Genomic DNA, 24,782 nt, shown 5'->3' with positions numbered 1-24,782 from the left:
CACTATCACACAAAAACTTGTCTTCCTATGTTAAAGCAATGCATATTGTATGGGTACTGTAAGGAATGTCTTAATGACGTCACGTAAAATGAAATACTATATAAAGTACTATCAGAGATTATTGTAGTGCTCATAGAAATAAAATTCTATTTCGATGGTAGTGTCCCGTCAAATGAAAAGCACGCTTTTATTTTGACATCTCGGTAACGTGACCCGGATGTAATTTATAGTAGCTTTAGCCAGTTAGCTAGCAGAAACATGTACGCATGCGAACATAACAGCGGCAGACGGTAATTATTCATCAATACTTATTACATTTACAAATAAAGGTCCACAATGTCGTAAAAGAAAATGTAGCTAAATCAATTAGACGTATTGTATGGTTAGCTACAGATAAACTTTTAATTGACAGTTAACTGAAGTTTTATTTATTAACTTAACGTTAACGTTACCCGAGTGTATTGATCACTAACGTTATGTTTAGCTATAAGGTTGTACTTATCTACTCCTGCCTATTTAACTATTGAGGTTTTGGTGTAGTAGGAAATGAATTGTTGAAAAGGCTGAAGCTGCCTCCATCCTCTTACATGCTGATATCTGACACTGACTGACTAATGTGACCCTGCCAGGTATCAACCTGGATGCTGATGTGGCCCCTCTGACATCCTGGTCCCATCTAATCAGCTCTCCAGTCCCCGCGGCACTGAAACCATGTCCAGCCAGACCGGAGTGACGCCCTCCCTGCGCTTCGGCCAGGTGGTCATTGGACCCCCAGGCTCTGGAAAAACCACTTACTGTCAAGGAATGCAGGAGTTCCTTACTCGCATGGGGCGCAAGGTGGTCGTGGTGAACATGGACCCTGCCAACGAACACCTACCGTATTCCTGTGCGGTGGATATCTCAGAGCTGGTCACTCTGGACGATGTCATGGAGGGTTTGAAGCTTGGGCCCAACGGTGGGCTCCTCTACTGTATGGAGTATGTTGAAGCAAATCTGGACTGGTTAGAAAACAAGCTGAAACAGCACAGTGACTGTTATTTCTTGTTTGACTGTCCTGGACAAGTGGAGCTCTACACCCACCAAAGTTCAGTAAAGAATATATTCTCACAGCTGGCCAAGTGGAATTTCAGGGTGAGCTTCTTAAACATTCAGGGATGGGAGTGATATTATGTCCCCTGAGCCTTGATGCTTTGTCTATTCAGTCATCATTTATGTACACTATTAACATAATGTAGATCTTAGGTCTTATGGCACTATGACTGAGTGTTTCTTGCATCTTTAAGCTCACAGCAGTGCACCTTGTGGACTCGCACTACTGCGCTGACCCAGCCAAGTTCATCTCTGTGCTGTGTACCTCCCTGTCCACCATGCTGCACGTGGAGCTTCCACACGTCAACATCCTCTCCAAGATGGACTTGATTGAGCAGTATGGCAAACTGGGTAAGTTAAGAGCTGTCGGCTTTACCTCAAACAAATCAAATGATACTCCAGTCAAAAAAAATATTACATATAAAGACAGAGGATTTTTACTTCTGTTTCTCAGGAATACACTGTATATTAACTTATTCAGAAATTGATTTATGTATGTATTTTACTCATAATTTAATTTACCATGAAAAAAAAATAACATTTTATCCCTGTGTGTATTCTTGTACAGCCTTCAACCTTGACTTCTACACAGAAGTCATGGACCTGACCTATCTTCTCGATCATCTGGCTGCAGACCCCTTTTTTAAAAAATTCCACCGTCTAAATGTAAAGTTGGCAGAGGTCATACAAGATTACAGCCTCGTCTCCTTTGTGCCTCTCAATGTACAGGTATCACTGTTTGCGGTTTTTAAATCATTTCTTGTTACATATTTCAAAGAATGACCCTCAGGCTTAATATATTTTATAGTGATGGTGGTACATGCCAGCCAATAGGACCTAATGTTGCTATAATTCCACTGAAATATGCTGCAGTAAAATAAAGGGGAATTGCTGGTTTCCTGAAAAGGGATTAGGTGGCTTAAGCTAATATGGAGGCCACATGTACATGGCTGTCATCAACCTTCTGCATTTAAATGAATTAATGAAATATAATTAATATAAGTTGTATGGTGCACCAGTAGTTATTTCAGGTATGTAATGTAACATATTTTCACTAACAGCTCTGCAGCTATTTTGTAACACAGAAAAAGAAAAAACATTGCTCTCTATCTCACCAGGCTTTGGGTGTTGTTGCTACAGGAAAGTTAACACAGAGCTACTGTACTGTATATTGCAGTTAGTTACACACAAAGCTCACTTAAAAAATAAATAAATAGGTTATTGCTCAGTGAATACCAAATGTCAAGTCTGCTTTGAGCTTAATCCAAAATCAAACTTGGCATATATACAGAAATGAAGCCTTGAAGGCTCAGTTTCTGCATGGCACAGAATAACTGACTGAAAGATTATAAGTGCTTTTTCATAGCAGTAAGCAATACATTTTTACTTATAAAGACTAGAGATTAACCATGTATTGACTGAAAGCAATTTTGACACCAAATATAAATTTGTCTCATGCTATATATTTATTTTCTGTGGAATGATGTAAGGACACAGAGATGTTGAGTTGACAGCGTGATAAGAATTCCTTCATTTTATTCTTGTAGATGGGTCGTGAAAGGGTTTAGTACCTACAAAACATCCATAGAACTGGCCCAAACATGTTCAAATCCAACATTAATTCACCTGTGCAAAAATGGCTTCCTTCCAAGAATTTCAAAAAAATCACTCGTGGCATATTTCTTCGATCCAACAGGTAAATCATAAATCTTTTTTAGCATTTGAAATCGAGCACTGGATCAATTTTCTGCAGATGGATTGGACTGTTAAAATGGAGTGGGCTGTCTGCACACTATATTAGTTCCCTGGCATTATTTTTTCATGGAGACTGATGTGATCCTGTGTGTACAGAGACAGGAGTCTAGACCACTGTGCCATTACTGCATATGGGACTAGTCATTTCTACACATGGCAGGTTGGCACTCTTGTCTCCATCATGGTGACAAGTGCAGCCTTGATGCATGTCTGTGTTTTCTACCCCCTTCATGTTAAACAGCCACTGGTTACCATGGTTACCAGTGGTACTTAAACACAGCAAATTTCAAAGGCACAAAACACGTTTAAACCCTGAGAAGGACATCGGAGTAAGTTTGGGATTTGATGGCTTTGCATGTGTAGCTTATCTCGAAATACTAAACCTTGATAACCTCCAAGGCTGAACAGGCTGCACTGCCACATTTCCAAGAGAGTTTCAAAATCTTTGTGATTCTGCCTGTATGCTGCTCATGCAAAAAGATCTGCCCGGTAGGAAAAAATGAGTAGGAAAAGAGAATGAGGACATACGAAACAAATCAAATCTAACACTGCCTTGTGATGTGATTTTATGCGGATTCAGATCAGAAACCAGAAATACAATGACCTTTTTAAACAGCATATTATCGGGGTTTCAGTGAGAGTTTTTTTCAGCCAATATTTTGCAACTAAGTGGTTTTGAGTGAATTTCTACAGGGGAAACCACCTGATCTCAAATGCTTCTTTTTTCTGTGTCCAGGACAGAGAGAGCATGATTCAGGTCTTACGAGCAGTGGACAAAGCCAACGGCTACTGCTTTGGAGACCTAGAGGAGAGGAATCTGCAGGCCATGATGTCAGCTGCTGTGGGGGCAGACTTCCAGTTTGACTCGTATCCTTTTTCTAGTCACGATAGTGACTAACTGTGACTCATCTGGTTTGAAATCGAACCTTAAGATTTACTGGAGGTGGCTGAAGACTGAATACCCTGGTGTTTATGACTTTGGATGAATTATGTTAAAAGTAACCGGATTCTTGCAATATACAATTTTAAAATGTGTTTATTTTTACATGTTTTCCTTAACAGTACTCCAGTACTCTTGGAGTGCAAGAGCGGTATGTTGAAACCAGTGGAAAGACTGTGGAGGAGGAAATGCTGGATCTGTAAATTGAAAAGCCCAAATAACAGGACAAAACTGGTTGCCTTTTTAGCATCATTATACCAGGGGAGTCTTGGCAACATCCATCTCACTTGGCCTGAATTCTGAGCCTCTCTACAAACACAGTGGAGAGATAGGAACTAAATTTGGGTGCTGAAGATGCTTCAAGGTTGCACCACACCTCATAAAAATCACGATGAGGACGACTGAATGGAGTAAATGCAGAGCTTTTCTTCAGTTATTGTTGTGAGTGATGTGATTTATTGTATTTTTCGCAAGGAAATCTTCAATAAATGTCAATACATTTTCTAAAAATGTATCAAATGTAAGGGCCCTCATTTAGGTTTTGTTTTCTTAGATGTGGATTGTTCCATATTTTTGTGAATACTCAGGTAAAATTTCCATGGGTAAATCATATTCATACTGAAACAATAAAGTAACTGCAATTAATATAAACATTGTGTTGTGTCTTCTACGGGAAATAATTAACTGAAAATAAAAGGCTCATGATGGTACTCCCTGCTGCTGATTTTAGATTATTGGTGCAATACATTAAGTCACTAAAGAGTGTCCTGTGTTTTAATTGGAGAAGTGTGGCAAAGATTATACAGAAGACTTGGACTTTCCTCACTACCCTCCTGCCAATGTGCATATGTATATTAGTGAGGAGTACTTCTGACAAGAACATACAGAGAACAGACAGCGTATTTCCCATGAAATGCAGTGGACTATAATGGAAACTGACAATCGGCAGTCCCTTTAGAGATGCAAATGCATTTTTGAGTGTGTGTGTGTGTGTGTGTGTGCGCGTGTGCGCGCGCGCGGGCGGGCGTGCAGTGGATGGGTAAATATTAACATGAGCAATACATATTTTATGGTTAGAACACTGTAACATTCTTATCCGTTGGTCAAACAGAACCAACCAATTTGATTCCTAAGTTTTAAGAAGTATTTGGGTGTCTGAACAAATACTATGTATAGTATAGATGATACTGCTATGTTTTTATTATTATGACAGAATACATTTGCAGAGCTTTCTGTTAAGTACAAATGGGTATTGTGCAACATGCTGAGTCAAATCCAATAAATCTATAGAAATCATGGGATACTTAGTAATAACATAACTGCATAATGTCCATGAAGCAATTTTTAACAAAGACGAGGTGAATCAAAAACATCGCCAAGACATCAGAAGTAGTCATGACTTTGACCAAAAAGCGAGTCCTCGTATGTTAAGCCTTTTGTCCAGCAGATGGCACATGAGCTTGCAAATCCTCGTCCCAGATCCACAAAGGTCTGCTCCAATTTTTCCCCACAGCCAGAGCAGAAAAATTAAGTCAGGCGGGGAGAGGAAGCTACATTAAATCTGTTTCTGCACAACTGGCCCTGTGTCTGGTCTTTGGGATGGAAGACCCTCTGTCTTTCTAAAAGCAACTAAAACTCTCTTTTTAACTCGGAGGAGATGACTTGTCCCACCCCTGCTGTTGTACTATTTCATACTGTAAAACCCAGTTTAAAACCCAACATCCGCATTACAAATACATCCAACATTAAAACTTAAAGTCTAGACAGCCCTCATACACACATATTATTAAACACGAGGCTTCGTGTGACTGCATGTACTTCTCATGCATCGTTGTACTCAGTCTAAAATAAAATGTGATCCACTTTGCGAGCTCGCACTGATGTGGGAAATCACATTAACCCTATGTGGTATGATGTGGCTGTGAAATTATATGTGCCTGCAAAGCTCTCTGCTCTCCGTGCATTAGGGGGTGTGTCAGGCAGAATGTTAAATTGTGTTCCGATGTTTGTACATGTGATCAAGTATGCCTTTTCACTGGTACTTCCTGCTCCCCCCCATAAGCCCCCTAGAGGTAGATGTATGCGTATATGTGTGTGTGTGCATACGTGTGCAAGCGTATGTGAGAGGGAGAGACAGTTTCTGTGTGTGTGTGTGTGTGTGTGTGTGTGTGTCGAGGGAAAAGAAACCGAAAGGCAACCTCGTCCTACACCCTATACACCCACAATCTGAATTTTAATCAATACCCAATCGAACTATTAAACGCCTCGTAAACCTAAACATACATTTTCATTTCATTCTTTTAAATAAAATAAAACACTCCCTTATCCTAGCACATACACTTCTCATTTTCAACCCCTTCTCAATGCTGTGTGCATGCATCGCACACACCCTGTGCGTTTTGTTTATGCCAAATATGTCTGCTTCATTTGACCAATGAGAGGAGGGGGACACATGCTCCATTTTTCTAATTGTTGAGAGACTTTGAAACTGTTCATGCATCCTCTGTCTGGTAGATAAGGTTTGGGTTTTTTTTTTTCCTCTGTACGGCGTAGGGTGAGAGAGAGCTGGAGCCTGTGTGTGTGCACCCATCCCCCCACACTCAGCAGAGGAGTGTTTCTGCTGGAGTGAGAGACAGACAGAGAGGAGAGGGGGTGGTAGAGGAGAGCAGAGCAGGCAGGCAGGGGAGGGAATAAGAGGGAATGTGCATTGGTAGTCTCGTTTGCTGCAAGGCTTCCTCCTTCTACTCTGGAAAAACCTGTGTGTTGCCTTTGCTTGCCTAAATACCACTTAGAAACACTGGTGGGAATTAACTAAAAACAACTGTGTCCAAAGCCAGATTTCTGAGCTGAATATATGTATAAATATGACTATTACTACTCCTTTTTTTTTTTTTCCAAGTAAGTGTGAATGTGTGCAAGCTAGGCTAAATGTACTAGTTTCTGTATATCTTACAGTGTGTGCAGTACAGCTCTTTACACTTGCAGCTGTGACATTCACATCTGTGCAAACACGTATGTACTTGAAGAATTATATATTTCATCAATTACTTAGTCCCCCCCCCAGCACTGATCACTCATGAATATGTTTTGTAATACATAACCTCATCGTCAGTTGTTTAAAACTATACAGTACTTATATGTTGGTAACACAATATTAGTGAGTTGTGTGGACATTAGACTCTCATCACTCATGAGAAAATATTCCATCTATGGGGGGGAAAAGACAATGTGGCTGTAAGAAAAAGTCCAGTCCGCATTGGGGTTTACAGTCCATGTTTTGCAGCCATCTGTGCGGCTCAGTAAAATGGCTGTATCTAGCGGAGCCTCGTGTTGGTTGGGTTTGCTCCCTGCCTCTACCCGGGCTCAGTAACACAACTCCCACAACAATTTCTGTCGCTTTTTTAACGCATTGTATGGAGCTTCCATCATATTTCTAACCCATTTACGGAACCGGAACCGGGATGGCAGCCGGATTCGGTCCGGTATAAGGGGTGGGAATGAATCGGCACAAGGATAAATGGTTATAAACAATTATTTATATTCAATGCTAGCTTTTGATTGTGACTGACTCGCCGAGAGAGGGAGAGAGAGGTGGGGGGGTATATCATGGCCGCTCAGGTCGCCAGCGCCGCCACTCTTAACACTAGCCCGCCTTCCGAACTCAAAAAACCGGATCGAGACAACAAGGAGGAGTCGGTACCGGGGGAGAAGCAGTCCGACAAAAAGCAGCCGGGCTTGGACAGCGGATCGCCGGGCCGGGGAGATCTGCAGGACGGGGCCGACGGTGGAAATGCAGGGGGAGGAGGGGAACCTGAGATGAAGAACGGGAATGGGAACCCGCCCAGGGCTAACAATAATAACCAGAATGACTCTGTCGGACCGGAGGGAAATAACCATCCCGGGTTGGTGCATCACCACGGCACGGCGTTTCCTCCACCTTCGTACGGATATAGTCAGCACTACGGTCGGGCCCCTTTTCATCAACATGGCGGACAACAAAGCCCTGGCATGGCAGCTGCTGCGGGTCCGGTCGTGCAGTCGAGCAACATAATGGACCCATATCAACCTAATTCACACGAGCATGGCTTTTCAAACCACCAGTTTAACAATTACAACCCATTCCCGAACAGGACTCCCTATCCCGGCCAAGCATACGCCATGAACTCCCCTCGCAGTACCCAGGCGCCGACAGCTGGGGGACAGCCAGCTAACGTTAAGCAGCAGCCACCAGCGGGAGGACCCACGGCGATGGCTGGATCTTACAGTAACCAGAGATATAATATTGGAAACCCACAACCTACATCCACACCGACACTCAACAAGCTCCTAACCTCCCCCAGCGCAACGCGGGGTTATCCAAACTACCCGTCTAACGACTACAGTAGCCAAGAAGGAGCTAATAAGGGACCAGCAGACATGGGCAGTAGCGGTCTGTATGGAGGGAGCAATCCGGGTTGGCAACAAAGAGGCCATCACCCGTCGCCTATGAGCCCGGGAAGTGCCGGGCAGCCGCTAGTTAGGAACCAGGTAAAGTCACATTATTACAGGCACATGATGTGAGCTTTAGCACGTCTCCTTCCCTCCTCCTAGCTAGTTCACAACGTAGCAGGCCAGCCATTGTCTGCTACTAGTTCGCAAAGACTCTAAAATGGCTGCCTCTCATGTGTTTTTTCCTTTACACTAGGTCGTTAAGTAATTGTTTTTAATATATCGATACAGTTTTGTATCAATACAAGAGTGCCGCTTGAAGAAAATATAAGTTGTTGAAACGATGTAAGGACGTTGAGGGAGCCAAGAAGGCCCGACTTTGAAAAGGGGCGAAAATGCTCACCGAAGAGCAGCGGCTCGTTTTTTCTCTGATAGCTTCTCTACGCGTGTTATACTTTGAATTTACTATGTATTATGTTATAAAGGTGTCTAATTATGCGGGTTAATATAGAGTAACTTGTTCACACACACACATTAGTTTGTGATAGTTGCTTATACAGTCACGTTTAATGTTTTTCTGCCCAATAAGATGTAATTTTGTGGCTACGACGGAAGGAATGTGTTGCATGCCGAATCAGCCTTTCACGGTTTGTTAAATGGCTCGTGTAGGTTCAGTTTAAATCACTTACAATGTCATGTAAGATGTCGGGGGAGGATGTACATGATTACATTTTGATTATACATATTTTATAAAATGAATTTCCATGTGCTGAAAAGCTACTGAGCTTCCCATGCACGTTGTCTGTAAACAGTCAGCTCAGCCATATGAGCGAGTGCCTGCAGCCTGCAGATTGCAGTTTGCACTGGGATTTGAATTGTGGAGGTAAAATCCTGCTGTCAAAGCCAGGAGATAGTTGGTCTTTGGTTGACATGCTAGCTGAAATCTGATTGGCTGCTCATGGCCATTTCTAATTACATGTGCTGCAAGGCAACAGTTGCTGATAACACGCAGCATTTATTCATTACAGGGTCACCAGAGGTATTGCTGTTTCACTCCCCTTCTCTGTTCCACTTTTTTACAAGACGTGTAGTGTTGGAGCACTTGGGACATGGATATGGTTTTATATTTTTGTTTTTGATCTTTTGGCAAATATTTCCAAAAATGAGAAAATAAAACCGTATTAGCTGTTAGTTCTAACATGCATGCAGCATGGTTTATCATCAAAGGACCAGTCCTGTCCTATACTTTGTAGCTTGATTGCTAGTTTACAAACATGTATGTTCAACTGCACCCTGCTTTATTGTGTGATAGGTAGTGTCTATGTTTGCCTTTTTATCTATCATTACTGTTTTTTGATTTACATACCACCTTATTTGTAATCTTTGGTGTTACCTAGATAAACAAATTATTAACTGATAAACATCTCTGTATTATAACTCACTACACAGTAGCAAAAGGCAAATTTTGACCCGTGTGTGTGCGTGTTGCTGCTGTATCTGGCATGCTACAGAAGTTTGACTGTATGACTGCAAAGAATTCCCCCCAATCCTCCCCCCAAGCCAATCAGAAGGCAGTCCACCATCTCTCGCTGGCCAAGGGAGTTTCCTCTCGGTCTTATGCAGATTAGCCATGTGCTGCTCTTATTTATTTCACTTCATTATCTTGGATGGAAAAATGTCACATAAGGCATTTAGCATTCTATTTGTAAAGGACCATTGTTAAGCCGAGGACACTCCTCTCAGCAAAGTTCACATGTGGGAATTCACTTCATGTAATGGAAGGTGATACTTTCAGTTTTCTAGTGGATAATCTTTTGTTTAAATTTTCGATGCTAAATATTTTTGGTGGAGGTGAGATATTAATTGGATCATGTTGTGCTTTTTTTCACTCTCTCCTGCTGTTGTGAAGGTAGTACTTCGTTCATTTCTGGTGTCATTCATCCAGAGCCAAACTGCCTTCTCTGGGTGGGGGCGACTACTTGGACCAGGCTCAAAACAGGAGCACAGCTGGGATATGTTTAAGATTGGGCAGCCTGCCCTCCATTTGAAAGTAGATATATATAGCTCTGTTGACTTCCGAAACTATGGCAAACTGAGGTGAAAGAAAAATCTGGGTAATGACCGTGGGAAATAAGGTGAAAAAAGCACAATTTTCTCATTCATCGAAGTTTGTTTTTACACTTTTAGTTCTGCGAAAGTTACACATCGCAGCAATGTATTTTACGGACACACTGTGATGGTCAATTAACTTGTATAAGAATAAGGACGACAGCATGTAAGTTGTAGCACTTGCTGTTTAAATTTATCCTATGCGCTCGTTGACTTAATGTATTTTCTCGTGTTCTTACCATGCCCAGCCACCTGGTCCTATTGACCCAATGGCAAAAATGAGAGGTCAGCCATACGGAGCAGGCAGTCCATACAATCAGCAGGCGCCGCAGGGGCCTCCCACAGGTCCACAACAGGGGCCCGGTTACCCTGGCCAGGGTTATGGCCCTCCAGGTCCTCAGCGATTCCCAGTGGGAATGCAAGGACGTACCCCTGGAAGCATGGGTAGCATGTCGTATGGTCCACAGGTATTTCACATGATTTATGTTCTTCAGAAATATGTCCTCAGTATCTTAATTCTCTCAGTATCATTACTTCCCCCCGTTTTTCAAGTCTTATGTGTTTGTGTACTCTGTGTAGATGGGATCTTATGGACAGCAGGGACCAGGAGGCTATGGCTCTCAGGGCCAGGCACCATATTACAACCAGCCTGGCCAGGCTCCTCACCCAAGCCAGCAGCAAACCCCCTACTCCCAGCCCCCATCAGTGCAACCGGGTGGCCAGACACCTTACCCAGGGCAAACCCACCCTCCACCGACGTCTGCTCCACACAACCAGGGAGCACAACCCTATCCGCAGCCCCACATGCCCCCACAGTCCCAGGGGCAACTGCCAGGCCCATCCCAAGGGCCTCCACAGTCTCAGCCCCCTTATTCCCAAACCTCAGCCCCACAATCTGGCCAGTCTCTCTACGCCCAGCAGCAGGGTCCTCCCAATCAGGCCCCACAGCCGCCAAGTTCCCAGGAACCCGCTGGACCACAGGGCCAGTCCAACTACCCAGGATCCACACAGGGGCCTCAGCAGCCCCCCTCGCAGCAACAGCAGGCACAGACTCAGCCTCCACAGCAGCCACCGGGACACAGCCAACACCCACAGGGCCAGCCTGCAGCGTACACGCAGAACCCCCAGCAGCCGCAACAGCAGCAAGCACAACAGTCACCTTATCAGCGCTTTCCTCCTCCACAACAGCAGGTACTACCCTCGGTCTAGGACATAGTCATCATACTTAATTATCTTACTGTGTTCACATGCATGCTTTCCTGTAACTCTTGCAGTATACATACGCATGTGTTCTGATGTCTTTAAGGAGGTATCCCAGGACTCATTTCAGTCGAGCGCCCCTCCATCCACCCAGCCTAAAACTGGCCCAGAGGACAGTCAAGGCCGCCCCTCCAGCCTTCCGGTCAGTTTTGCTTTTCATCCTCGTGTAAGCAGGCTAGTTTCTATTTGTGTCTTGTAGTTTTTATTACACAGGACATATTCATTTTACTACTTAGAACTACAACTATATGACAATATGAGGCTTATTACATTTAATATTCCTGCATGTTGGTGTTTCTGTGCTTTCCGTCCCTTGATGATTTTAGACTGAGTGTAAATGGGTAAATCAAAGATGAATACAAGTGAGCTTGTTTGTGTATTGAAATCACATGGCAAGGCTGCTGCTACATGCTGACTCAGCTCACATCCTACAAACCTCAGTAACCATGACAACCCCTGGCACTAATGCACTTTTTTTTTTCTTTGAAAAAGATAAATAAGGACGTGTGTGTGTGTGCGCCAGGCGTAGCTATACAGAGAAGGAATTGCAACATGCTAATACAACAGTCGGCGTATGAAATAAACATTACAGTACTATAAAATCGTATACTTCATCTGTAAAAAAATAAAATACAGCCTGTGTCAAAATGGATAAGAGCTGAATTTTCTGAAGTTGTAAATTGTAATTTAAATTTTTTCTTTAATATACCATGTTTGTTGACTCTACTTCTGCTTTTCCTGTACGTGTTTTCAGGACCTGTCAGGGTCCATCGATGACCTGCCTACAGGTGCAGAGGGTGCCCTGAGTCCCGGTGTGAGCACGTCAGGTGTGTCGAGCAGCCAGGGTGAGCAGAGTAACCAGGCCCAGTCGCCCTTCTCTCCTCACACGTCTCCCCACCTGCCAGGCATCCGAGGGCCTTCACCTTCGCCAGCTGGCTCCCCTGCCAGCGCTAGCACACCCCGCACAGGACCGCTGTCACCCGCCAACATGCCAGGTAGGCTGATCCCTCACACACTGAAATGAGACATATGATCTGTAGCACAATTTTTTACAACTTTTATGTGTTGATTTTGCATTGCAAGAGACAAATGCACCTCATAGCAACCTTCTCAAATTCGGTCTACATATTTGATGGAGAGCACTAATAAGAACAAAACTTTTAAGTGTCTTTAAGTTAATAGTAGGGCTGCAACTAACGATTATTTTAATAATCGATTAATCTGTCGATTATTTTTTTGATTAATCTATGAATCGGATAAAAAAAAGCATTAATTTACATAAACTCAATACATACATACTTATTGTTTTAGTTAATAGTTGTGTAAAGGTAAGTAACCCAAATAGCAGATACAGACAGACAGACACACACTTATTCGTTAAATTATTACCATCTTTGTAGTAAGTGCAAGTTAAGTTCGTTTATACACCACACACTAATATATTTGTCAACAATAACTGATATGGGACAAAGCACATAATATACATAACAGATTGAAAAATGAATGGGCCAAAAAAGGCGAGTGAATAAAACCGTGTCTTTAGTCTTGCAAAGTATACCACCCCTGCTTTATTACTGTTATTACCGAGCTAACGCTAGCTTGTCATGCTAGTCAGCTGGATAACGAGTAAACAGCAGCACCAGAAGAGCTACTGGAGGGACGGTACGTTCCTCACTTCAGAACGGAACAGAAGTAGGATAGTGTAGTGACTTTACCCTGCTGTTGAACTCCCTTCCTCCTCATCAAGGACTCAAACATGTTTACGTTTTAGGTGCTGACTCATCACCGTGGTGCGCCCGTGCCATGCCGTGTCGCTTTTGCTTATCTTGCAATTAACACGTTTTTGATTTATTTAGTGTGAAATGCTCCCACACCTTGGATGACTTGGGTCGTACTAATTTCTCTGCCTCCGCCGAGTGTTTCAGAACAACGTTACGGGTCTCTCCGGTCTCTCTCCGTATTTTCTCTACCCCCACTCTGCTCTTTTTTCCTTTTCTTTCGCTCCGCGCTGCTCCTCTCTGCGCTCAACTCAATTTGTTTTTTTTATCTCCGCGACTAGGTTGCCTAATAGTTGCGCGACACAACGAATCGATAATTAAATTTGTTGCCAACTTTTTTAGTAATCGAATTTTATCGATTCGTTGTTGCAGCCCTAGTTAATAGAACATAGTTCCACACACTGTCACGAAAGTATACACTCTACTTTTTTTGAAGCTATAATGCAAATACCAAATTCCACATTTGTGTTGCTTGGTTTTGTTATTGGTGTAATTACATTTCTCAAATGGTATCTTGCCAAGGGTTGATATTGTGACATGCTTTCATGTTTCATGTCATGCGTTTTTGTCCACCCACAAAATTGATAGCCACTTTAAAAAAAAAAAAAACATCTTTAGAACAGAGAAATACTACTTAACTTCGTACTCAAAATGGTGCCTGATGAGGAGCTAATGGGATACACATTCTTTAGCGAGAATTTTAAGCCTTTTTTTTCTCAATTGGAATAACCATGGTAGTTACCAGTGTTGGGCAAGTTACTTCCAAAATGTAATACATTATAGAGTACTAGTTACTGTCATTTGAGAGTAATTAGTTATATTACAATATTACTGTCTCTGAATTGTAATGCGTTACACTACTTTTGCATTACTTTTGAGTTACTTTCACCAAAATAACAGCGGAAGTTTGACTTGGCAGCTAGCTTGTGAATTTCACAACGGATCAATAAAGTCTCATCTTTATCCACTTTGATACATCATAGATTATTCATAATATTTTGTATAATTAATATGGATATGCAAAGTAACTAAAGCTATAAAACTAGACAAGTAAAACATACAATAGGCAAGTAGGAGAAAATAAAAATACTCAATTAAAAGTAGGCTACCTTACAGTTGTATTGAAGTACAGCATTGTTGTAAAATGTTTGTTTAAAGCACTTGAATAAGAAATTCATGTTTAGTTTAAAATAGTCTAAAGGAAATGGTCAATAGTGTGATTAAAACTCACTATTTACATTATTTACAGTACTTGATTTACAGCTGATATGTGAAAAGCTCCACAACCTTATTTAACAGTTATTTAGTTTTACTGCGAATTGTCACAGGAAGTGCTTTTATTTTGAAGTAGCCTACACGGAAGTTGTCTGTTATGTACTCTTTCTAGCTTGTTTGAGATGAACGTGAGACCCTAGATGCAAACATGTCCGTCAAGTTAAGTTGATCACTTTCTGGTTTGTAAAACTGCAACGTATTGAACAGTAAATGGTCACAGTAAAAGACAAGCGTTTTTGGTCGACATTCAAAACCCTTCTACTACAGGCATAGTTACTCTCCACGGCTGATAAACTGCAATCATATTTACGTGTAAGCAAGCCTAAACATTAAACATTAATTCCCGACATGTTTAAATCTGTCAGCAGCTCGGACACACTGCTGTCCGCGTTGACGTACCCTACCGTCACCTGTTGTTGGGACACGATGTTATGAAATAATACTCACGCCTTTTTTTTCCTGTGATCAAATGTTTCGCGGTGTTCGGAAATTCTTAAATGTTGTGTTAAAATGCGTTGTAACTCGCGTTACTGAGATTGTAACGGGTATAATATTACCGAAATTTAATTAGTAATGCGTTACATTACTGCGTTACAGCAAAAAGGAATGCATTACTGTAATTGCGTTACTTTTGTAAGGCGTTACTCCCAACACGGGTAGTTACATTATAACCCCAATGGCTTTTTTTTATTAAGCTCACAGTAAATTAACTTAAATACTGTTGTTTAGTGACCCAGATGCCTCCCAGGCCATCAAGTGTGCAGTCAGATGGGAGTCTACACCCTGCAATGAGCCAGTCTCCTATGGCCCAGGACAGAGGTATGCTGCAGTCTAAACGCAAAGTGGTCATGGATTAATATGTAAAGAGTTTTTGCCTTAGCATCTGAGTCTGAGCACTGTCTCCTTCCTCTGCCCTCTTTCAGGGTTTATGCAGAGAAACCCTCAGATGCCTTATGGCTCCCCCCAGTCAGCCTCTGCACTGTCGCCACGCCAGTCTTCAGGGGGACAGATGCATCCTGGGATGGGCCCATATCAGCAGAACAACTCCATGGGTGGCTATGGACAGCAGGGAGGACAATATGGCCCCCAAGGTGTGAACTTTCAAATTCTCTTGATGGTTATACTTGAAGAAAGAGCTTTATTTAGTTTTGAAATTATGTCTTGATGTATTAAAAAGATCAATTGTGAAATGGCCTTTAGAGGTGGAATTTGAAAGGCTTAAGTTGTCATTTCTAAAGGTTTTCCACTTAATTTACCATCTATTCATGAAGTTTTCTCATGTGCATTTCCCATTAGACAAACCTATGGAATATATCTCCCCTTCCTCATAGGAATACCATGCTATCGTTGGTCCCTCCCTCTGACTCTGTTGCAGCTATTTATAGCTGTGAAGCAGAGAGTCAGCTGACTTAGCAGAGCCTCCTGTCAGTAGAGCTGAGACTGTGACGAAGGCTTGTTGCTCAGGGTGCATAGCTCTCTCTGCTAGCACACTGTAGGGAAAAATGTCTGCCTCACACAGCTCTTAAGGAAAATACTCTGTCATGGCTATAGCAATAAAATTTTAATGTCGAACACAAATAAACTTCTGAGCGATTTTTACAGACCAGTATACAGAAACGGCCAAGGGATTTCTTTACCTGATTGTTTCTTTACAATGTCATCCTTAGGTTATCCCCGTCAACCGGGCTACGGCAACATGCCCAACGCAAACTACACTGGGCCAGGCATAGGTCCAATGAACTCCATGGCAGGACAGGGTGCGGGGCCACCATATTCTGGCATGCCCCCAGGAAGGATGCCTCCTAATCAAATGGGGGCACGTCCCTACGGACCCAATATGGGTCCAAATATGGGGCCCAACATGGGTCCAAACATCCCCCCTAACATGGGCAACATGCCACCCCAGGTAGGCTCAGGAATGTGTCCTCCTCCAGGCATGAACAGAAAGCCCCAGGACCCCGCAGCCATGCAGCACCCTGCCACCAACTCCATGCACAACAGGTTGGTTATTGATCGATCCTCAAGTGCCAACCTTTTATTTCTTTCACACACGACTTCTGATTGTCTTCTCACTTATGCTTAAATATGAGGTACCTGTACCATACTTTGTCACTTTTATGAATACAAGATGCTCATTTATTTTCCGTTCTGTCCAGGATGCCTGGTTACCCCAACATGTCTCCAAGCATGATAGGCTCCGGCCCACCCTATGGCCCTCCCATGAACAACATGCCTGGAATGATGAACACTCAAGGTGGATCACCTTATCCTATGGGGCCAAACATGGCCAATAACTCAAGTGGTACGTTTACGTAGTGATGACTGCGCCTATTATTCTTTTTGGTGTCAGTTTTAACCGCCAATTGCAATCCCCATCATTGTGTCTAGGTATGGCCCCCAGTCCAGAGGTGAACAATAAGATGAATAACAAAGTAGATGGGAGTGCAACGCCCAAGCCAGAGCCCAAATCTAAGGTGACTTGTCTAGTACATATTACAGTACATTACATACAACAGTACTTTTGAAATACTTCGAAAGATAAGGTCTTCTGTTTGTGCATCTGTAAAAGTTGCACTCTGTTTAAAAAAAAATATATATATATATATCGTTTTCTCTTGCACAATACAGAAGTCCAACTCTTCCACCACAACCAATGAAAAGATAACCCGTCTGTATGAGTTAGGACCAGAGCCGGAAAGGAAGATGTGGGTGGACCGTTATTTGTCCTTCATTGAAGAGAAAGCCATGGGCATGACCAACCTGCCCGCTGTAGGACGCAAACCCCTCGACCTCTTCCGCCTGTATATGTCAGTCAAAGAGATCGGAAGCATGGCACAGGTTAATGTGGCATTTATATACAATAATAAAATGAGTTCATTTATTGCCTGCCCCCAATTGTAATCTCTATTCTAAATATTTCTTCTTTGTGCATCTCCCAGGTGAGTAAGAATAAGAAATGGCGTGATCTGGCCACTTCCCTGAATGTGGGCACATCCAGCAGTGCTGCCAGTTCTTTGAAGAAACAGTACATCCAGTGTCTGTATGCCTTTGAGTGCAAAATTGAGCGTGGTGAGGACCCTCCTCCTGAGATTTTTACAGACAACAAAAAGAACCAAGCTGCTAAGGTCCAGCCACCCTCTCCAGGTTAGAGCCGTAGTCAAGCAATCTTTTCAACTTAACATGTGTTTCAGTGCAGTTCCAATTCAGTAACCCACATTAATGCACTTTAAAACCAACCAACGTACATAACTTGCAGTGTTTGAGTGTCATTAAAGTCATGTACCGTGTCTGTCTGCTCCTCTCTTATTTCGAACTGAAGCGTCCCTCTGCTCCACAGCTGGGTCAGGCTCTCTGCAGGGTCCTCAGACACCCCAGTCCACCAGCAGCTCCATGGCTGAAGGGGGTGACCTGAAACCTCCCACCCCAGCCTCCACTCCTCATACCCAGATGCCCCCCATGCCACCGGGGTCCAGGTGACTCTTGTTAAACACCTCTGACCTTTTGGCCAATTGATTCTAGGCTGTAAAATACATTTTGATTAGAAAAACTAATTTATTTTTCTTTTCTTCTGTCCCTCCCACTCATCTCCTCATTTCCCCTCCCCCTTCACCCCTGCTTCTCTCTAGGAGCAGCGTTAACCTGCAGGACCCCTTCTCTGAAGGAAGTGACCCTGCTTTCCCCAGGAAGAACATGACGCCCAACTCTGCCTATCAAGCTGGCATGAACACACCAGACATGCAAGGGCGCATGGGCACCTACGAACCCAACAAGGACCCCTTTGGTAACATGCGGAAAGGTGGGCACACTGAATGGACAAGAGCGGAATGGATCATGTTATTCTGAAAACGAATGTACTTACGTAATTACCCGTTCAGTTAATCAGATTCTTAACGGGCTTTACTTCTGAATGCATTTCCAGTCGGGGAGCACTTTCTACCTGCTAACCAGGGCCCGAACAGCGGGGTGGGTGACCAGCAGCAGCAACCGCCGCAGCAGCAACAGCAGCAGCCTCCGTTTAACAGAGGACCGCCTGGGGCCATGGGCACAATGCCAATGGGGCCCAGACAGCAGTTTCCCTATGGACCAGGCTACGACAGGAGGTAAGAATCATTGAATGGAAGATGGCATTTTCAAGGTCATTGAACATTGCTGAAAATAACCGGCAGCTTTTTTTATGTTCAGTCACACCACATCAAGTTCCTGTGCAGGTCAAGAAAGGTATCTCTAAGGCTGAATTGGTTTATTTTAATGTCAAGAAATGCATTCAGGCTCTTACACATTCAACTGTGCTTTGAGTGGATGATGTACTGTCAGGCATGGACAAGGTTTTGTTAATGGAAACCAGAACCAAATACTAACTTCAAATTTAGTCAGGCACATCTGAAAAATGTTGCGATTTTGTGAAGAAAAGATGAGGCTGGACTGTGCATCATGTTGCTTTCATGTCTCTGCCCATCCTGTGAGTCCACTTTACTCTATATTGTTTGTATTGTTCCATTTAACTTTGTAATGTTGCTCACTGACATGAGGGCATTTATGTTTTTGTGATGGTGTCATGTGCTAAATTTGTGCTACTCAGAATTATAAATAAATCGCAGCCAAAGTATTTAGATTGTTGTTGTGATCGTAACCTTGTTTGTTTTTTATTTTTTGGAGCTTCTAACATAATTTGTATTCTGTGTGTAGCAAAATATGCAGAGGAAAACACTTAACATGTGTATTGTTCTGGTTTTCTCAGATCGGAGCAAGGAATGGGCCCAGAGGGCAACATGGGATCCGGTGCTCCTCAGCCAAACCCTATGATACCTGCCAATGCCGACACTGGGATGTATTCGCCAAACCGCTTCCCACCACAGCAGCCACGGTCAGTGCACTTATTTGCGAAGTTTCTTGGGTTTAAAGCTACAGTCAATGGAAACTACTAATTCTTCATATAAAAGAAACCCATTGCTTTCAGTTCTTCAGTGGCGTCAAAAGACAGCCATTTCATTCTGTTGTACAATGATGTTGGACACAATGTATTTTAACATTATTTCAATGTTATCTTGACAAATTAACATTCATTAATTAACATTAGAATTTTGTCTCTTTGAATCTTCACAGCTCTTTGGTTTGGGCTTGTTGTATATGATGTGAGCACAGTTACGTTGATTTGAAATGTGTGAATCCCTTTTTTAATTTAATATTTACCAACTAGTAAGCAGTACAGGTATTTATATTCAGCATTCACATTTTGCCTTTATATTTAATTTAATTATAGATTGAACAAAAAGTAACTTGTGATGTCTTGATCACAAATTCAAAACTGAGCCAAAATGTGTAGGACAGTGGTCCATGACTTAATCCAGTGAGTTAAGACATGCATAATATTTTCATGATCAAACTGAGGATGCATAATGTTTGCAGGCATGATTCCTATGGTAATCAGTATCCTGGACAGGGAACGCCCCCTACAGGCTCCTACCCCAATCAGCAGCCTGGAATGTACCCACAACAACAACAGGTCATTGATCCATCTGCACTACACTAACTTTAACTATGCTCAATACACTTTTTTTTTTTTTTTTTTTTTTTTTTGGTTTAGTGTATATTTTTATCTTTGAGTGAGCTGCTATCATATATTAGATTTTGTTTTGAAGAGGCAACTGTTCTGAACCCATGTTTTGAACTGAAATGGTGTGAAATAATTCTCTCTCTCTGAACTTTTTGATGTGTAGAGTTACAAGCGTCCTGTGGAAGGAGGTTATCCTCCATCAAAACGCCATGAGACAGAGTACAGTGGGCCCTTCCATGGTGGACAACAACAACCACCACCACCGCAGCAACAGCCAGGAGGTACCTCTGCACCCTCTTCAGGACAGCAGGAGTACAATCAGTACAGCGGCAGTGGACCCTACCCCGGCTCTGATCGCCGTCCACCTGGCACAGGCAATCAGTTTCCCTTTCCCTTTGGTCGTGAACGTATGCCGGTAGCGACGGGGCCCAACGCTCAGCCCAACATGCCCCCTCAGATGATGCAGTCAGGCCCTGAGGGACCTCAGGGAGGTATGTGGCAGGGACCGCGAGACATGAACTATCAGAACTACCCCAGCCGGCAGGGTGGCCCCGGGGGCCCACCCCAGGGACCCGGCTACCCTGGCATGAACCGCTCAGAGGAGATGATGTCATCAGAACAGCGCATGAATCATGATGGACAGTGGGGGGGTCAGATGGGCCCGCGGCAGCCTCCTTATGGTCCAGCAGGGCCTGGCCAATCTATGCCTCGTTCAGTACAGCCTAACTACCAGCCCCTTCAGGGTGTGCAGAACCACATTCCACAGGTGTCCAGCCCGGCCTCCATGCCCCGCCCCATGGATAGCAGGACATCGCCTAGTAAATCTCCCTATATGCACGGAGTAATAAAGATGCAGAAGGCTGGCCCTCCAGTGCCTGCGTCTCACATAGTGCCCCCTCCGGTGCAGTCGCCTTTAATAAGGCGAGACATGCCTTTTCCCCCGGGCTCTATTGAAGCTTCACATCCTGTCCTGAAACCACGTCGGAGACTCACGGTGAAAGATATTGGTATGACTAAAGATTCTGAATATTGAACTTCTTTGTTATTGACGGCACTGCCTAATGCTGCTTAGTCCAGCTATATTGTTCTCAGTTGTTTCTTACAGTGTACCAATTGTGTTTTTTGTCTTGGCTTTTTAGGAACCCCCGAGGCCTGGAGAGTTATGATGTCATTAAAGTCTGGTTTATTGGCTGAGAGTACGTGGGCCTTAGATACCATCAACATTCTCCTGTATGATGACAACAGTATTTCTACCTTTGATCTCAACACGGTGAGACACTGAGCCCTTAATGATGGTTCATAACTGCGTAGTGATCATGTCTAATATGTTCTATATCTATGTTCTTTCTTCAGTTGCCTGGCCTACTGGAGTTGGTGGTTGAGTATTTCAGACGCTGCCTCATTGAAATCTTTGGTATTCTTCGGGAGTATGAGGTGGGAGACCCTGGCCAGAGGACACTACTTGATCCTGATGCCTTGAAACAAGACTGGGACAGCGCAGAAGAAGAGGAACAACGGGCTGAGGACATGGAACAAGAGGAAGGAGAGGACGAAGAAGAGGAGGAACGAGAAACGGAGGGGCCAGCTCGTGTGAAGGAGGAGGAGGAGGAGCAGCAGCAGTGCTCGGAGTCTCGGGGTCGAGAGGAGAAAACCGAAGATGAGGAGCGGAAGAACAAGGGTTCTTCATCTGAACAGACGGGCTCATTGCAGTCCTTAGCTGCCAATGAGAGACCCAAACAGGCCAGCAAGTTTGACAAGTTTCCTCTAAAGGTGGTACGGAAGAAAGATCCATTTGCGACTGGCAAGTCAAATAATCACGGCAAACTGCAAGAGTTTGACAGTGGGTTACTTCATTGGAGCGCTGGAGGCGGAGACTCAACAGACCACATCCAGACTCACTTTGAACCACGCAAAGACTTCTTGGAACCACGAGTACGAGTATATGTGCCCTCAAATTTGCTGAAGCGAAGAGTCCCAGAAGAAGTGCCACTGGAAAATTGTTTGCCAGCTGAGGAAGATAAAAGCAAGAATCAAGATGAAGAAGAAAGGCCAAAGGAGACCGCTTTCTCAGAGAAGGCCAGCTCCTCACTCAGCATTGAGGAGGAGAGGAAAATGGATTCTGAGACAAAGACAGTTGAGAAAGTTGCTAAAAGTCACCAGGAGAATAATAGACCTATTCCTTTCCCCAGGAGTGTTTTAACACAGCAGACTGGCACCATCCTGGAGGATGAGCCTCACAGTAAAGACGAGGGGCCGCTCGTTGCACTGGCTAACTGGCAGGATTCTTTAGCCCGCCGCTGCATTTGCGTCTCCAATATAATCCGCAGCCTCTCCTTTGTGCCAGGCAATGACCACGAGATGTCCAAACATCCAGGGCTACTACTGCTACTGGGACGCCTGATCCTGCTCCACCACAGGCACCCTGAGCGCAAACAAGCTCCGCTCACCTACGAGAAAGATGAGGACTCGGACGAGGGAATGGGCCAAAGGGATGAATGGTGGTGGGATTGCTTGGAGCTTCTGAGGGAGAACACACTGGTCACTTTGGCAAACATCTCAGGCCAACTGGACCTCTCCATTTACCCAGAGAGCATCTGCTTGCCTCTGTTGGATGGTCTTCTGCACTGGGCTGTCTGCCCATCAGCAGAGGCCCAGGACCCTTTCCCCACCCTCGGCCCCCACAGTGCTTTGTCACCTCAGAGACTGGTCCTGGAGACGCTAAGCAAGCTAAGCATTCAAGATAACAATGTGGACCTCATCTTGGCCACTCCGCCATTCAGTCGGTTGGAGAAGCTATATGGGAACCTTGTGCGACTAATCGGAGACAGGAAGGTTGCGGTCTGCAGGGAGATGGCCGTGGTCCTACTGGCCAACCTGGCCCAGGGTGATACTGTGGCAGCCAGAGCAATCGCTGTTCAGAAAGGCAGTGTGGGCAACCTGCTGGGCTTCCTAGAGGATAGTCTGGCTGCCACACAGCTTCAGCAGAGCCAGAGCTCTCTACTACACCTACAGGGGATGCACTTCGAGCCCACAAGCCCGGACATGATGCGGCGAGCTGCCCGGGCTCTGCACGCCTTAGCCAAGGTGGAGGAGAACCACTCAGAGTTCACACTACAAGAGTCCCGACTCCTCGACCTTTCAGTGTCTCCCCTAATGAACTCGCTGGTTTCTCATGTTATCTGTGATGTACTCTTTTTGATTGGCCAGTCATGACAGCTGTAGGGAGCCGTGGCTCCACTTTTTCGGGGTTTTATCCCTAATCCCCTCATCCCTGGAAACCTGGCTTGTGTGTGTAACAGGGCAAGGAAAGTTCAAGTGACTGTCTTTTAATTTATGAAAATCCTTCGGACTCCATTCTCTGAGCCCTCTCCAGGCCGTCCTTGCTCGAGGAGGGTCATCACTGAGCTGTGGTGGATTACAAACCAGAGAGAGGCCCACAAAGTGACACTACTTGCACCATGAATGGCAACTGGATGACACAGAGCAGAGCACCACGGTTGGGAAACTGTTCTGCACTTGGGGGGGGAAAGTACTTTTTAATAAAGATAAATAAATGAATAAATAAATAAATAGCTGAAAAACAAAAACTGTAACCAAAGTTGCTGTCTCGTTTACAGTGAGTTTGGGAGACAGTGTGCCCTAGCTCTCCCCTCGAGGGCACAATGAGTCTGTAACTGGTTGACGTTCAGAGGTGAAGCAGACTGACAAGTGGCCTACTGGTTATAGTTGCTGTAGTTGGATTTTCACCAGTCAGCCCGACAGTAGACTAAGTGCTGTCAATAGACACCTTCACCGGGGAGGCCTGTGCAGTGTGCAGTAGATTGTAGGACATTTTCTGTACCGTACTGCTCTTGAGTGTAAGCATTCTGTAACACACGGTTCACACAGAAGCAGAAGATGCAGCTCTTTAGAGTTTTGAGGTCATTTTAGTTTGGTGTTAAACAAAATGGCTTTCTTCCCCAAAGTATCAAGAACCTACAACACCCTTACCTCCTCTTATCCCTTGATTGTATGAATACCCTTATGAAAAGAAATCGCCTCTTAGGACTGGTTTTCAACTTCAAATACAGCTTTGCTGTGGTGTATATATAATGTTGTACATTACACTTCCTTTCTCTGTGTGTCTCTGTCTGTGTCACTATTCTCACACTTGTTCTTGGTGAGGGATTGAGGCTGACATGAGTTTGGTCTGTGACCTCCAGTCCCTGCTGATTTAGACCCACGCCTCTGGTCTCTCCACAGCTCCGTAGTACAGCAGACACGACTCAAATCTGTTATATCCTGGTACAACAAAATAAACTAGATGAAGTACACATTTGACAATTTTTCTTCAGTCATGGATTCTGCATATTTGTATTTCAGACTATGTAGCTAAGACAACATGTAAATTCCTCCCTTCCCCTTTTTTGGCTCAATGAATATCATTTATTCAGTATGAAATCTTTATACTATATGTTCCACGTGGTAAGAATAAATGTACATTAAATCTTCGTAAGCTGTTTGATGGTTTTGTTCTTTTGGATTAGTGACCTCTTCTGGATAAACGATTCAAACTAATGTGTGAATTCACACAAAATTGGGTTCAAAAGAATTT

General features: G+C 43.8%; 2 protein-coding genes across 6 annotated transcripts; both read left to right on the top strand.

Annotated features, from left to right (window-relative positions):
- The first annotated feature begins 201 nt into the window (after window positions 1–201).
- gpn2 (GPN-loop GTPase 2) lies at window positions 202–4,435 on the top strand. The gene is made up of 6 exons (XM_028580438.1): window positions 202–290; window positions 630–1,131; window positions 1,284–1,440; window positions 1,658–1,818; window positions 3,581–3,711; window positions 3,915–4,435. Exons 2-6 carry the CDS (start codon window positions 712–714, stop codon window positions 3,985–3,987), a joined length of 942 nt encoding a protein of 313 aa, XP_028436239.1. The 5' UTR covers window positions 202–290; window positions 630–711; the 3' UTR covers window positions 3,988–4,435.
- A 2,616-nt stretch (window positions 4,436–7,051) lies between these two features.
- On the top strand, window positions 7,052–24,689 carry arid1aa (AT-rich interaction domain 1Aa). 5 transcript variants are annotated; one of them, XM_028579500.1, is made up of 20 exons: window positions 7,052–8,311; window positions 10,570–10,788; window positions 10,901–11,512; window positions 11,628–11,723; window positions 12,336–12,576; window positions 15,364–15,453; window positions 15,558–15,725; window positions 16,302–16,635; window positions 16,791–16,888; window positions 17,023–17,108; window positions 17,263–17,472; window positions 17,574–17,778; window positions 17,954–18,107; window positions 18,261–18,430; window positions 18,554–18,734; window positions 19,373–19,498; window positions 20,041–20,137; window positions 20,352–21,195; window positions 21,328–21,458; window positions 21,542–24,689. In XM_028579500.1, the coding sequence occupies exons 1-20, from the start codon at window positions 7,391–7,393 to the stop codon at window positions 23,399–23,401; spliced, it is 6,843 nt and encodes a 2,280-aa protein (XP_028435301.1). In that variant the 5' UTR covers window positions 7,052–7,390; the 3' UTR covers window positions 23,402–24,689. The 5 variants fall into 5 exon arrangements, with proteins under 5 accessions (XP_028435301.1, XP_028435300.1, XP_028435299.1 ...); XM_028579499.1 differs by having other exon boundaries at window positions 16,791–16,936; window positions 17,972–18,107; XM_028579498.1 differs by having other exon boundaries at window positions 16,791–16,936; window positions 18,267–18,430.
- The last annotated feature ends 93 nt before the right edge of the window (window positions 24,690–24,782 follow it).

The sequence above is a fragment of the Perca flavescens genome, chromosome 6 (genome assembly GCF_004354835.1).
Source record: "Perca flavescens isolate YP-PL-M2 chromosome 6, PFLA_1.0, whole genome shotgun sequence".
Classification (NCBI taxonomy): domain Eukaryota; kingdom Metazoa; phylum Chordata; class Actinopteri; order Perciformes; family Percidae; genus Perca; species Perca flavescens.
The sequence above is the reverse complement of the archived record's forward strand: the minus strand, read 5'-3'. Positions and strand labels throughout refer to the sequence as shown.